General features: G+C 33.4%; 1 protein-coding gene across 1 annotated transcript in view; it reads right to left on the bottom strand.

The window, feature by feature from the left end:
* The window catches only part of Nrk (Nik related kinase), a 118,957-nt gene that overhangs the window by 56,971 nt on the left and 47,407 nt on the right, over positions 1–14,579 (bottom strand). Inside the window, exons 4-5 of the mRNA XM_063246236.1 lie at positions 5,951–6,007; positions 4,535–4,606 (exon numbers count right to left, since the gene is read on the bottom strand). Coding sequence (XP_063102306.1) covers positions 4,535–4,606; positions 5,951–6,007 — 129 coding nt within the window. The remainder of the gene's footprint in view (positions 1–4,534; positions 4,607–5,950; positions 6,008–14,579) is intronic.

Here is a 14,579-nt window from a genome sequence, read left to right as displayed (position 1 = left end):
ATAAAAAGCAATCAGAAAAGGGCATCTACCCTGGGCATTAGGACAACTGAATTTGAGCATTGATTTCCCAGAATAGAACATTACCTTAATCATCTGAAGCTTTGATTTACTTTAAAAATAATGGAAGATGTCAAACATTACCTATCTTCATGAATAGCTATTGGAATGAAATTTGATGTTATGCATAATGTCTCAGAAATTCTAGGAAGAGAGATGCTATACACACAATCTATTATCAAAAAAATACCCGTTACTTCCCCCTTGTCTGAATAACAATGCTATCAGAACTGTAGCTCTCTGTTTAATTTTAATCTTAATCTACAGATATTATCCCCCTTCATTTGCAGCGTACTGATTATTATGGAATGCAATCAGAAGTTATTCTTTCTCCTTAAGCTTCTGCTATGTCTCCTTGTAAAATGACTGTCAAATAGTTTTGATATCCCTTTTATGACTTACTTCTTAAGGAATATTTAAAAAAACTTTACTCTTAATAACTTGAAAATAACCACACTTTTGTGTATGCATTTAGTTACATACTAAGGAAACAATACAGTAACTTGCTAAAAGATACCTAAATTGCTAGGAATTCATAGTGAATGTATTATTGATTTGTGCATTTACATGTTATTGCTCTAATTTAAAGAAACTACCATATGATAATATAAGATTTACATGCAAGAATGGCATTGTGATAGGCAATTGAGTTAGACAGATATATTATAGGCAGTCAGACAGGGCTGGGCCCTTGAAGGAGTCAATGCAGAGCATCAGATACCTTGCGTCCTTGGAGGAGACAGACACCTCCCACTACAGGCCAGACCTCAACACAAAAGATCAAGCAAATACATCCACATCCTAAAGGTTGATATTTCAAACAGTTTTCTATCACCTTGGGGAAGACAGGATTTACCATGCTAACCCCCTACAGGAGGAGTCACTGCTCTGTACACATGTCCATGACTTGCTTCCCTATTTGTCCCTGATTTAATCAATTTTATTTGAGCAATTAATCTCATTGGTTGGCCATAGTTTTGTCCCACCTTATGCCTACTTTGAGGGTTCCTATGTTTTCCCCGCGTTCAACCTACCTCACTTTGTGGTTTTACTTTATAGAAGTCCCTAGAAAAGACAGAGTCTTTGCCAACCCACTCGGGACCCCTTCTGTCTTTATCTCAGATGGAACTTTTCTTTATCAATAAATATATTCTGCTCTTAACATTCATTGTTCCTAAAATTCATTCTTTGATTTTAGAAAACACAAAATCATACCAGACATATAGCAGTTTGGAAGTTTCATTCCCCTATATCAGTATAACCTATGATGAATAAAAAATAGTGCATAATGAAGTAGAAGGTGAAATAAATGACCCAAAAAGAGAGTCTGCACCTGAAATTTTGACTCACCACTGGATTCCTTTGAATCCCTATTAGTTCTAAATTATATTTAATCGCAAATAAACCATCTCTCTCAGTATATCTATAGAAGTTCAATTCATATAAACTTTTAAGGAATAGTATTATCCTTTAAAGTCTGAAGTGAAATGCCATCTATAGAATGAGAACAGTAGACTTGAAGTAAATATACAAAAAATCCTGTTCTGAAGTCAAATTAAAAGGGATAATTTTTTTGTGCAAAGAACTGAGAAAAGGCCATTTGAGAAGAAAAGGTATTAATTATTTTAGCTCTTGCCATCATTTTCACCAACTACACTGACTTAATAGTCTTTATGGAAATAACTCTCTTAGCTGAACATAACTGCTCAATACTTCAATTTGTCTACACAGTTATCATCTTATTTCTTAGCTTATCCTTTAAGATTCAGTGGCAAAGGCAATTTCCTTTTATGTTTGGCTGTGTAGTAGCTTGATTTTAAAAATACTCATGACATAAATATAAGGCAACGCACTAGGCTCTTTGGTATCTCCAAGTTGATTTGTTGTTTTGCTGACAAAGTATATATTTTTCCTAAGTGCCAAGTATTTATACTATGCTTTTTTTAATTTGAAAGTACAAACAGAAACCTAGCAGTTGCAAGATGTTCTTTGGAATTTTCTCTGGATTTTACAGTAGATTTATCCAGAAGCATTCAAATACTGTGCTGGAAAATAAATTTATATACCATTTTGTCTTATGAGGGAAAGTGAAAAAGCCTGATCTGTTCAAATGAAAACTCCAAATAAATGATTCTTTCTAATTATTGTGTAATAAAAGCATGAATGAATAAATTTATTGCAAGGCAACCCAGGTTCCAGTCTCATTCCAGCCTCTCAAAGAAGCTCAATTGTAAGTTCCTTTAAAATTCTTTTAATATTTTTTCTAGAAAGGAAAAAGTAAGAGTAAATACCATAGCTTCTATCTCTGTCTTACAAGATACTTAACCTTCAGTCTATCCCTATGATACAGCCTTTCTTTGAGATGATAATATCATCTGGAACTATGTTGATATAAATCACAGGAACAAGCATTTTTATGTACTCTCAGCTTAAGATAGTTAATTATATACTTAGAAGAATACAAACTCATAATAATGCAATAAATGAGAAAGATGTGATTGCAAAGCTAGAATTTGAATAAATAGTAAAAGAATAAGAGAAAAGACTGAGTCATTTAACCTATTTGGTTGTTTGATGCCAGCATTCTTTTTTCTAGGTTACAAACCTCGCACTGCCAAGCAAGAACAGGAAGATAAAGGCTGGATTCTAGGAAAGCATGACATTGTATTTGTAGTGTCACTTTAGTTCTTAGGAATCTGAATCCTAGAGAGTTAAAAAGACCACTTTTTCAAATGCTTTTTGACTGTTTAGCAGTAAACTGGGAGTTGAACTCAAATTTTTGAACTTCTACATTATTATAAATTCTATAAAACCCTGGTATCTAAGATATATGGGAAAATTACAGAATTTTATTTTAAGGAATTTTAGATGATGTAGAGATTCTAAATAGCTAGCACAGATTTTTCTTATGAGAATACATAACCACAGAATTCAAACTCTCAACTAGAGAAATCTTCTAAAAGTAGTTTTCTCATATAAACACAAATTACCTGAAAATAAATGAAGATCAGATATATTTGGAAGGCACTAGTGTGTATGCCACTCTCAATTAGCAAGAAGTTGAGCTTGTGGAAAACACTTAAGTACATTAAATTCATCAGGCAGTGTGGGTAATTTAAAACTCACACATATCCCAGTCATACAATGGGACAGAATTTCTTGGCTCAGGACTAATTGATCCTAAGCTCACTTGAAAACTGTTTTTTGTCAAAAATAGGCAGCTCAAGCCTGCCAGACCTTTCTTTCAAATTTTCCCCATTCTAGAATCAAATCATTTGAATTATGGAATGACAGAAAAGTTTTGGGAAAGAATTTTAGAGTTTCATTAATGTAAGTGTTTGATAAAATTAGAATTGATCAAATAATTCCATTTTTACCTCATATTTTGTACTTTCTTGATCTATAAAATCCTGTAATAGTTGTTTCCTTGGGTTATGCTTTGTCTCTCAAGATGCATTAGAAACAGTAAGGAGCCTGGTATCTAATAGACAAATTATGAAGCTGTTTAGCAATTCTTTTCTACTTTAACTAGATTCTAAATGTGATCATATTAACAGAAATGATTATTTTAATGTGTCTAATACTCACACTTGTTGAAATACAAATTATTGAAGATATTTCAACCCCACAAATTTGACTGCAGGAGATAATCAGGAAAATACGTCAATAAGAACAGTAATTCTCCAGTTAGGTCTATATAATAATTTGAATGTTTACTGAGATCTATTGGAACAGGAGAATTCTCTTTGCCTGATCTTACTCTAGAGCCAGTGAACCATTAAAATTAGAACTCAAAAAACTAAAAGTAAAAAGGATCTTCACTCCTTCATGTGCTCCACTATAGTTACATGTCGAGACTTTAAGGTTGGGTAGCCTGTTGGTTTTCTGTCTGCCACTGCTCTTACGATTAAAAAAAAAAAAAGTGGCTTTCACTTAGCTCATATATAATAGCATTAGTTAGAATCACAATGGGAGAAAAGCCATTCAGTACAGGCTTAGATGTACAGGGTGTGGGGCTGGGGATTTAGCTCAGTGGCATAAGCGCCTGCCTTGCAAGCAGGCAGTCGTGAGTTCGATCCCTGGTACCGATAAAAAAAGAAAAAGACAAAAAAAAAAAAAAAAAAAAAAAAAAAGATGTACAGGGTGTGACAAAGACCTAACCAAGGACAATTTTGGGCAAAATATGCTCTTGGTCCCTTGAACTCCTCTTTTGTTGTCACTCAATACTAGCCCTGTATCCTTCATAGATGTACTCAGTCTTTCCCGAGTTCAACATCTGTCTGTTGTTTGACAGGTATTAATATTCAAACATGATGTCTTAATTTATAAGCATACGTTAGGAAATATGAACATTTCTATACCTGGATATTTTAGGGATGGCCTTACAGAGACAACAACACAGTGCAAAGGAATGAGTTTAAAGCTTAAAAATAAAGCAAAGGCTATGTGGCTGCTAATAAAGACTTCTAGCACTCACACTGTATCTCCAGCCAACAGACTTCTGGTATTTATTCACTCTCACCCGTCTTCCTATTTCAGGTAAAGGAGTCTGAAAAACCAAGAGGAAAATATCATTAGATCCCTGGTATGCTTTGGAATGATTTGTGCTTAGGTTGTTTTGTGCTTGATAAAACTTGAGACCCTCTTACCTAAACCTCCCAAAGTGCTGGGATTGCAGTCATGCACTAAATGAAAGAGTAAGGTAATGCTACTTTTCCTTTGATATTATAAGTAATTTTGATCTAAAATCAGTTTCTTATTATGTTATAAACAAGGCACTCAATATATTGTGATAGATTTAAATGCCATATTAATGGCAATATTTCTATATCATATTGAAGTGCCATTTTTTCCCTACATAGCCAGGTCATGAATACTAACCATTTACTAGCTATCCATGATATTGAAATATTTCAAAATTTAGAATATCTGAAATACGGATAAAATATAGGTCTAGTTCTCTAAAGCTGAAACAAGGCAATAAGCATTTTCTATAATTTCAAAAAAAATACAGGATCAATTATTTGGAAGGCATGGGTTAGAGAGCAAAATGAAACCACAAAATCTCAAAATCCCTTGGAACTCACATTGGTTTACAACATTTGACACTTATTGGAAAAACAAAAAGTACACAACTATTTAAATAGTTTCAGTAATTCACTTCCTGAACAAAATGGAAAATAATCATTTAAAGCATGTACTATAGTTCATGAGTTTCTAATTTTTGAAATATAATTTGTCTTTAAGACATAAAGGAGTGAGAATCTTTTTGTTTTTTGTTATGTTCATGCTAATATTATTTCAAGAAAGTCAGATTTATATTCTAAAATGAAATCAAAACTTAGCAAATTCTATGACAATGTGTTAAAAATTGTGACACAACTTCATGAATACTAGTGAGAACAATGTCAATTAAACTTTTTCTCTTGCACATCTGTCAGAAAAATACATGAAAAATGTGCATCTCTAGCAAGTTCTTTACTTCTGCCTGTCACTGAGAATCTAATAGCCTCCATTCTCAGAAAGAACCATTGGAGAGAGAAGAGAATAGGATGAAACACGGACAGTTTAACACAGTATAGAGGAAATGCCTTTTTTGTTACTTTTGACAGCAGATAATCAACTGGAAATAGAACAAAATACAGATATGTTTTCTCGTATTTGTAGAATACAAAAATATATGGAATTTTTGATATGAGTATTTTAATGTGGGTATATAAGAAAATAAGTACACTACACCTGTGTTTATTAATAATATTAGAAAATTAAATAATCCAGATAACATAATAATTACGTAAGATAATACTTTTTCAACAGATGCAATATTTATTGAACTGCTTATTGCAAGAACATAGTCCTTGAAGCAAAGAACACAGATAAGATACGGCATTACCTTACGAGCATTCATCACTTTAACAGCCGTAAATGCACCAGTTTTTTCATGGAGTCCCTGAAACACCAGATAGTGATAAGCATATGTTAGTTATGCAATTGAGCTATCAAGAAGCAAGCAGAAAAAAAGAAAGAAAATTAAATAAACTTTACCAACATTTTAAAGAAACTCCAAATATTTCCCTCAAAAAAGCAAGCAAGTCTATGAAGTAGTTTTGTTTATGTTTATGTTAAGTATTGGACATAACTGACCATTTAAAGTTATTGTTTTAGGCTAGATTTGTTTGACCTCCACATACAAAATGAGAATTTCAGTTTAGGATGGCTCAAAAGGAGATGTTCTATTATATACATTTCAACTGATCCTATGGTAATATGCAAACACATTTTTTTACCGCACCTTTTTTCACACACATACATTTCTTTACAATAAGCTGTGCTGATTCATAGTTACTTTAACAGTCTCTAAAGTTCTTGATATGTTCTGAATGATGGGAACCAAATATTTTATGAAAATAAAAAGCTCTGGAAGATTCTTTCTTATTGGAAACATAATAAATTCTAAGAATTTAGTTTTCTTTTCTAAATGTAAGTGCAAGATACAGTTTACAACTTTAAAAGATGAACATGTAAGAATTAAATTATAGCTGCTATTTTGTACCTACTTTTAAAACATTTTTTTATACTGGAGATCAAACTTGGGATTTCATGCTTAGCAGGCAAGCCTTTGAGCTGATGAGCTAAATACCCAGCTCTAAAACATATTTCGAGCTGTGGCAATACTACCAAAAAATCAGCCCAGCATTACTCATACTTTAACATAAACAAAATGTCTTATCTGATAGTTCTCTAGAAAAAAGGATTTTGCTTTTTGGCTGTATTGATCAGTGTCTTCTCAAAATTTAAATTCATCTGGAACTGTAGATTGTGACCTTAGGTAGGACTGTGTTCTTTGCCAAATCAAATTAAGGTGAGTTGATAGTGGAGTAGAACACCAATGACTGGTATCACTTGTCTTAATTTGATCCGCTTGTTTGGACACAATTATATTATTTCGTAAGACTGTGACATAACTTGAACGTCAGCTGTGTTTATATAAATTATTAAATATGCCAGAAACTTTAAATTTATTTATATCATCAGGAGCAAATGTATAATAGTATTTTTCACTTAGTCCTTACCCCAATTTAGAAAGTGTTGCTTTTCTAATTATTCATGCAAATCATTCATGAAATCATTCATTAGGGAAATGCTTCCCATAACTGTACACACAAATATAGCATATTGGTAATTGATCTCACCTCTTAAAGGGTTACATCATTTCCTCCTAGATTTTAAAAGATAACTTATGGGTCAAACTAATATTGTGGGCAAAACAAAGCATTTGGATTATCAAGGATATTAGCCACACTGTGTCTGGTTTAACTAATAGCAAAATAAGAAAATTTTAATGTCAGAAATTCATGAGTCATAATTGCAATGCACATTAGTGCAATAACTGAATGCCACTAAATGGTGCTATCTATGGCCATAAAATTGAAAAAGTTGCTTTATTCCTACTCTGATTATATCTGATTCTCATTCGAGAATTACATAAAATTATACTGACAATGTATTCTAATGTGAGTTTTTAAAACATACTTACTATGACTGCAGAAAATGAAACCCTAAGTCTTGCAACTATAATGAGTTAATAAAAATCATTATATAAGATACTATAAAAGGATGGTATATATAGATAATAGATGCTAAACTATTGGTGCTCATGAGGCATTTCAGAGAATTTCATTTGTATCATGAGTGTTAAATCTTTTATTTGAAATAATTTTAAACTTAAACAATAGTTTCAAAAAGAGTACAGAGAGGGGCTAGGGATTTAGCTCGGTGGCACAGCTCCTGCCTGACAATGTGAGACCCTGAGTTCTCTTCTAGGTACTTTCCCCCTACTCTGAAAAAAAAAAAAAAAAAAAAGTATGGCCCAGTGTTTCTGTTTTTTCTTCACCCAGCTTTTCTGTTATTAATACAGTATATTTCATGGTAAAAGTACAATTGCCAAAACTAAGAAATACAACATATTAGCTAAATGATAGTTTAAAACACATTAACCATTAATTATAGTTAAATTTTCATCATGATCTCCCCAGTTCATCCACTAATGTCATTTTTTTCTATGCCCAAACTGCGATTTTACATTCTATCTAGCTGTCATCTTTCCTTAGCTTCTTCAATCTGTGACAGTTCCTTACTTGCATATATCTCATGACTGTTACTTTTCAAGAGTATTGGTGAAGTATTTTACATAATGTCCGGCCATTTAGGTTTTGGCTGATGTTTTCTTGTGTTTAGATTGAGGTCGCTGTTTGGAAGAATACCACAAAGATGAAATGTCCCTTTTTTCCACATCATATCAGGGATAAATGATATTACTGTGACTTTTCCTTCTATCCAACCTGCATCTTATTCCGTTTCTGTACTAGTCTCTTTTCTATTGCAGGTTTAACACTGGTTTTCAAGAGGGATAATACTATTGTTGAATAGCTATCCTGAGAACCTGAGTCATTTTTGAGATAAACTAATTGTTTAGTGGTGCCATCTTGTGGTTTACTGACTACATGGAAGATACTTGATGACTAGCTAAAGGTTATGTCATAAACAAATTGTTTCTCTAAAAACGATGCTGAAATAGGTCTTGTAAATCCAATTTTAAGGCCATCTAGTGATTTCAGTCACAGTGTGTATTGTGACAATTTTAAACACCATTTGTTACAAGCATACATAAAAACAGTGTCAAGAGATTTTGATTTAGGATACTAGATTGAATGTTAAATAAGAAAAATTGTCATATGCCCTAAAAAGTAACAGAAGAAACCTTAAATTACAAATGTGGGTTTTTTGTATTATTCCTACCAACAATATTAATAATACAAAGCAGACACTAACTGTATTAGATTAACAATGCTTCCTTCAATTTAATTGCAAATACTGACCATTATAATTTTTTTCAAATTGGTAAATAAAAACTGTATATACTTCTGATATACTAACAAAATGACTCATTATATGTACACACTATGTAGTGGAAAAACCAATCTAATTAACATACATACTACCTTACCTGTTTATTCTGGGGGCCAGTAATAAGAACACATAAAATCTACTGTCTTGAGTTTGAAAACTCCCAACAGAAAAAAATTATTAAACGTTGAAGGAGATGAAAGCAATAATTGCCCTGATGTTATCATCACGCATTGTACATATTTAACAAATTATCCCACTGTACTCTAAAAATGTCTATAACTGTTACAACCTAATAAAAATTTTAAAAATTACTCTTAGCAATTTTAAGTATATAATTTATTGTTATTAAAATCATAGTTACATTTTAGAGTAGATCTCTTGGATTGATTCTTTTTTCTAATTGAAATTATGTGTTATTTGAATAGCTTCCCCGGCCATCCCTTACAGTCTACATCTGTTCCATCTCTACTACTAAACATTTGTCAGTTTTTTTTTTTTAAATTCTTCATATGAGTGAGAAGATTTGATGTTTGTGTTTCTTTGCCTGGCTTATTTCACTTAGCATATTGTCCTCCAAGTTCATGTATGCAATTCAAAATGAAAGCATTACATCTTAAATAATTTTCAAACTGCAACTCTCTCTCTCTCTCTCTCTCTCTTCCTCTCTCTCTCTCTCTCTCTCTCTCTCTCTCTCTCTCTCTTTGGTACCGTGGATTGGACTCATGACTTCGTGCTTTCAAAGCAGGCACTTATGCCACTGACCTAAATCCTCAGCCTTCTCTCCCTCTCTTTTGTATCATAAGAAAAAATCCTGTTGGACTAATCTTTAATATAAGTTCATAGTCTCTTTGATATTTGAGAAACAGAAGATGTTATGTAATAACAACAGTAAGTAGACATCCCTGAGTCTATTATAGTCTGGGACAAATCTATTGTCATTTGGAATGGAAAGTCTCCCATCTTGATCACAGGAACTTACTGTCACAAAGTTAGACTCATTCAACATATTCAAATTTAGCTGTTAATAAATTAAGTTCATATGTTTTTATTTGAGAGACCAAAGTGGGCACCTACTCCAGATAATTTCTACATACCATAGGTCATAGTTACTTGCTAATTGTCGAGACAAAATATTCAATACTCGTAAGTTAAAGGAGAAAAGGTTTATGTTGGCCCACAGTTTGTAAAGACTTCAGTTCATAGTCAGATGCCTAAAAGGCAGTGAGTGTGGCATGATAGAGCAGCATGACAGAGAAGAAATAGTTCACAGCATGGCAGGCAGGAAATAGCATACCCTTCACACCTTCCTTCTCTTTTTATTACCTGTAGGCTATAAATCTACTGTTTGGTGCCACCTACATCCAGAGTATGTCTTTTCCCTTCAGCAAGTTCATCATCCACACAAACTATGTTAACCCAGTGATCCAACACAGGATCACACACCCAAGGGCTAGTATCACACACACATATTCCTCTCCTATGAGTCAATAAGGCTTTGGAGGAACATTTAGATATAAAACATAATGTTCTAACCCTGATCCCCAAAAGATCCATGCACATCCTTTTATGCAAAAGGCACTTAGACCATGTGTAAGAGTTACCAAAGTCCTCATAGTTTCAGCACTGCTGAAAAGTACAAATGCAAATTCTCTGACATTTGGGCAAACTCTTAGGTGTGAGCCCCTGTAAAGTTTAAAAGAAAGTTAAACACTTCCAATATACAATGGCACAAGGTAAAAGTTCCCATTCCAAAATGCGCAAATAGGAAGACAGAAAGGAAGGTGACCAGAGCAAGACCAAAATCCAGCAGGGCAAACATTAAATCCTGTGTTTCATGTCCAGAACTTGGGAAAATGTATGTTATGATGTGAACTATAAAAGGCTTGGGTAGCCCTGCACCTATGGCACTCTTAGTGGATATATCCCTCATGACTTCTCTCTTTGACCAACTGTTCACTCATGGGAGCTTTTGTTATATAACTATATTCCTGGATCTTCCAAACTTTTGGGATCTCCACTGCAATTGCAGCTTCACACACACAGATTCACCCATTGCCCTTTCAAAGGCACACTGTCCACACTGGCATCCCAGGCCTTCTGAGAACTGAGTGGAAGTCTTCCTGACCCTACAACTCTTGCATTCTGCATTCACCTAAAGCCAGCACCATGTGGATAGCACTAAGATCTGCCACCAGCCGGAGGAAAAGCCAGCTTTCCTTTTTGCTTGTCTGTCTGGGTCAAGGGCCTGGAATGCTGCCATTATGAACCCAATCACAAAGAACAAATTTCCTAAGCCATAGTCACTTTGGAGCATGGTGCCCAGTCTACCAGCAATGCAATTTTGTGATTTCAATGGATGGAGTCTTGCTTGTTCTAGTGATGCACTCAGGGCATCGTTTCTGTTGTCTTGTTCCAAAGTAAAACTTGGTTTCTTAATTCTAAGCTTTTTAACAATCAAGTTTTCCATTGCTCCATTTTTGCAGGTAGCAATTTTATCAAAGTTTCCTCTCTGGTTAAACACAAAACTTTTTATATCATTCTTCTGGAACTTTTCCTGTTTAAAAAAATGTGTGGATTTAGCTCAGTATGAAGACTCTGTGTTCAACCCATAGTGCAAAGAATAAATTTTTATAAAGGCAGATGGCGGTAGAGAGATGGAAGTATAAACTATTCTAAGTCACAAGTTGATTAAATGATTTTATTGTTTTTAAACTGAATATACCTAAAATTATTATACAACAGAATAAAATGCAGACGTTAGCTATTAACAAATTATTTTGTCTGTATAAAGAATTCAGAAAGTGAATATATGCTATCATGAAAAGGACATAAAGTCATAAAAACTGTGATTATAATCTTATATAGTCTTATTATTATAAAATTATAAAATTATAATAAGCTTATATAGTTTATAATAAGATTATAAAATTATAATCTTACAATTAGCTACTTTCTGGAGTTTCACTAAAAATATAATAAATAGGATTAATAAATATTCTTTTCACAGTATCATCTAAACTACCCAGGAGAGAACAAAAACCTCTCAATTACAGTGATTACAATTTGGCAAAGATTGGCATTAATTAATTAATTTAGATAATCAGATAGTCTGCATTATTTAGTCTGCTTCAGCCAGAAGAAACAGAATTTATTACTGCGTTGTTGCTCTTTAATGGCTCCAAGATGAGCATTAACATTTTGAAAATACCCTGAACAGAAACTGTTACATATCTATGAATTTAAGATCTTTGGCCTATATTAAACTTTGTTAAAGTGTATAATAATACTCTATGTGATCAGCATCTTTAATTACATAAGTGTGTGTGTGTGTGTGTGTGTGTGTGTGCACGTGTGTAAGTGTTTGTGTGTGTATACATAAAACCAATGCAGAAAAATCACAAAATGCAAAACCAGAAAAAAGGAATGGTCATAAAACAATTTTCTAGTTTACAAAAGGGCTTGCATGAGTATCCAGTTGTTATCAAACACTTCAAATTTACTTTTGGAAAGTCAAATTATCATCTTTCAGAATCTTTTCAATTTGAGAGAATATATCAAAAGGAAAAAAAGCAAGGTCAATTCATGCACTGAGGATGTAGAATCAAACATAAATTATGGATTGTCAGTGGCCTGTTCACCTGAACCTTAGATTTTCTGACTTCTAACTGGTCAACCAGTCCCCAGTCTTCCTAAACCTATGCTTCCTTTTGACATACAGCATCTCCAGTTTTCCACGTTTGTTCTATATTTATAACCTCTGCCTTTGGGATTATTTAGAAAGAAATAAACGTCTCTTCCAAGTATTCACTACAATTTCTGTCAGCAAATCTAGGAGCAGATTTAGATGGAAGAAAGGCATGAGAAGAATAAAAATGGTGAAGCATAAAAACAAATCATGGCCCTAAGTGGTGCCCAGTGTCCTCAAATAATAACAATGGCAATAATAATTTTAGGAACATATACTGGGAAAATTTATTAAATACAGAACATTGTGATTCAAAAATACATTGGTGCAAGACAAACTAGATAGATGTCCAGTGTATTACTATATCAATGATTTATTTACTCCATCAATAAAATCAGGTAAAACATAAAAGTTCTTCAAGGCTGAGATCACACTTCTTTCATTTTTGTATTTGTAGTGCCTAGTACAGCAGCTGGTACATGAGATCATTTTAATATATACTAGTGAACAATGAGTAGAGTAGCTAGGAAGATTTCACAGAAGAGATACAGTATCAACTGAAACATGAAGATGGCATAGCTTTTGAAGGTATTTAAAAATAAAAAGTATGCACAGTTGGTGGACAACATAAAAGAAGGCTAAGATATAGCGCTGAACAGGAAGGCTCAGCCACTGAAGACAGAGCAGAAAAAGAAGGGAAAAGACATATAGAGTGGAAAAAAGAACAAGGAGAACATATGGTATGTAACTGATTTTTCATGCATGAAATTTCAGTGTACACTTTTTAAAGTAAAATCTTGTTTAAAAGAAAATAAAAATTACCAATGAGAAACAAGGCATTAGAAACTTAGTACTTTATGACTAACCTTTGTTAATTATTAGTCTAATGCAAAGCTTGGGATTGTTAAGGCACTGAAAACCAGCACTGGAGTGCAGTAATGATCAATTTCCTGGGGATTATACATTTTAAGCCATAAGAAATGATTTAAAATAGCAGTTGTGACAGCTGTGTTGAGAGAATCCATTATTCTGTGGCAATTAATCATAATGTCCTGCCCCTCAAGCATACAAGACAGTACTTGATGGCCTTGTAATTTTGATTTTGCTATTTTTTATATCATGCAGTTAAAGAAAAAGTGGTAGAAAGACTGTCAACTCTTCAGCAGTTTCTACACAGTCCTTTCAGTTATTTGTTTTGCCCTGTATTAGCACAACAAAACCACATAATCCTTGGGGAATTCCCTCTTTTCTCTCAATTGGTTTTGTGGTGGCAAAAGACCACACGGCCACTTACTATAGTCATCCATTCTGTAAACTTTTCATTCACACAGTTTTGCCCACATAGCCAATTATTTGGGCACCTAGCATGCAAACCAAGTGATCCTTTAAGGTCATCACTAGTGTAGTTATAAACAGTATTTGGAGTTCTGAAATGTAGTGCTGCACAGAAATGAGACAAAATGGTTGGCAGAATAGCAGATCTGGAGGTCTTTCCATTTTGTTTCCCTTTCAGCATTCATTATCACTGACATGGTCAAGATGTGTCTGAAGCAATTAGGGTTTGGAGCTGTGGCTGAGACACAAGTTCTAGGAATGGTGTAGAGGTAGATTTGAGGACACATAAAGGAATATACCAATCACCCTCTACCACATATTTTATCTATTGGGAAGAATTAATTCTAACAATGGGAAGAGAGGAAAAGGAGCCTGATGAGAGAGCACCTCAAGGGAATTTTGCCGACATAAACCTCAAACTCATTTAAGACAGTTTAAGAAACTCATAGATGTGCAAATGCTTGACAGATCTTATTTGAAAAATAATCAGATTATTATGATTCACACACTTTAATTCCCACAAATTCTAGTATAATTCTAGGATATAGACAATAATGTAACAGATAATTAACACTGGATTGAAGGATAATCA

The sequence above is a fragment of the Cavia porcellus genome, unplaced genomic scaffold (assembly GCF_034190915.1).
Source record: "Cavia porcellus strain 051 isolate PalLab524CR breed Dunkin Hartley unplaced genomic scaffold, mCavPor4.1 scaffold_3, whole genome shotgun sequence".
NCBI classification, from domain to species: Eukaryota; Metazoa; Chordata; class Mammalia; order Rodentia; family Caviidae; genus Cavia; species Cavia porcellus.
This window is presented reverse-complemented; position numbering and strand designations above follow the sequence as displayed.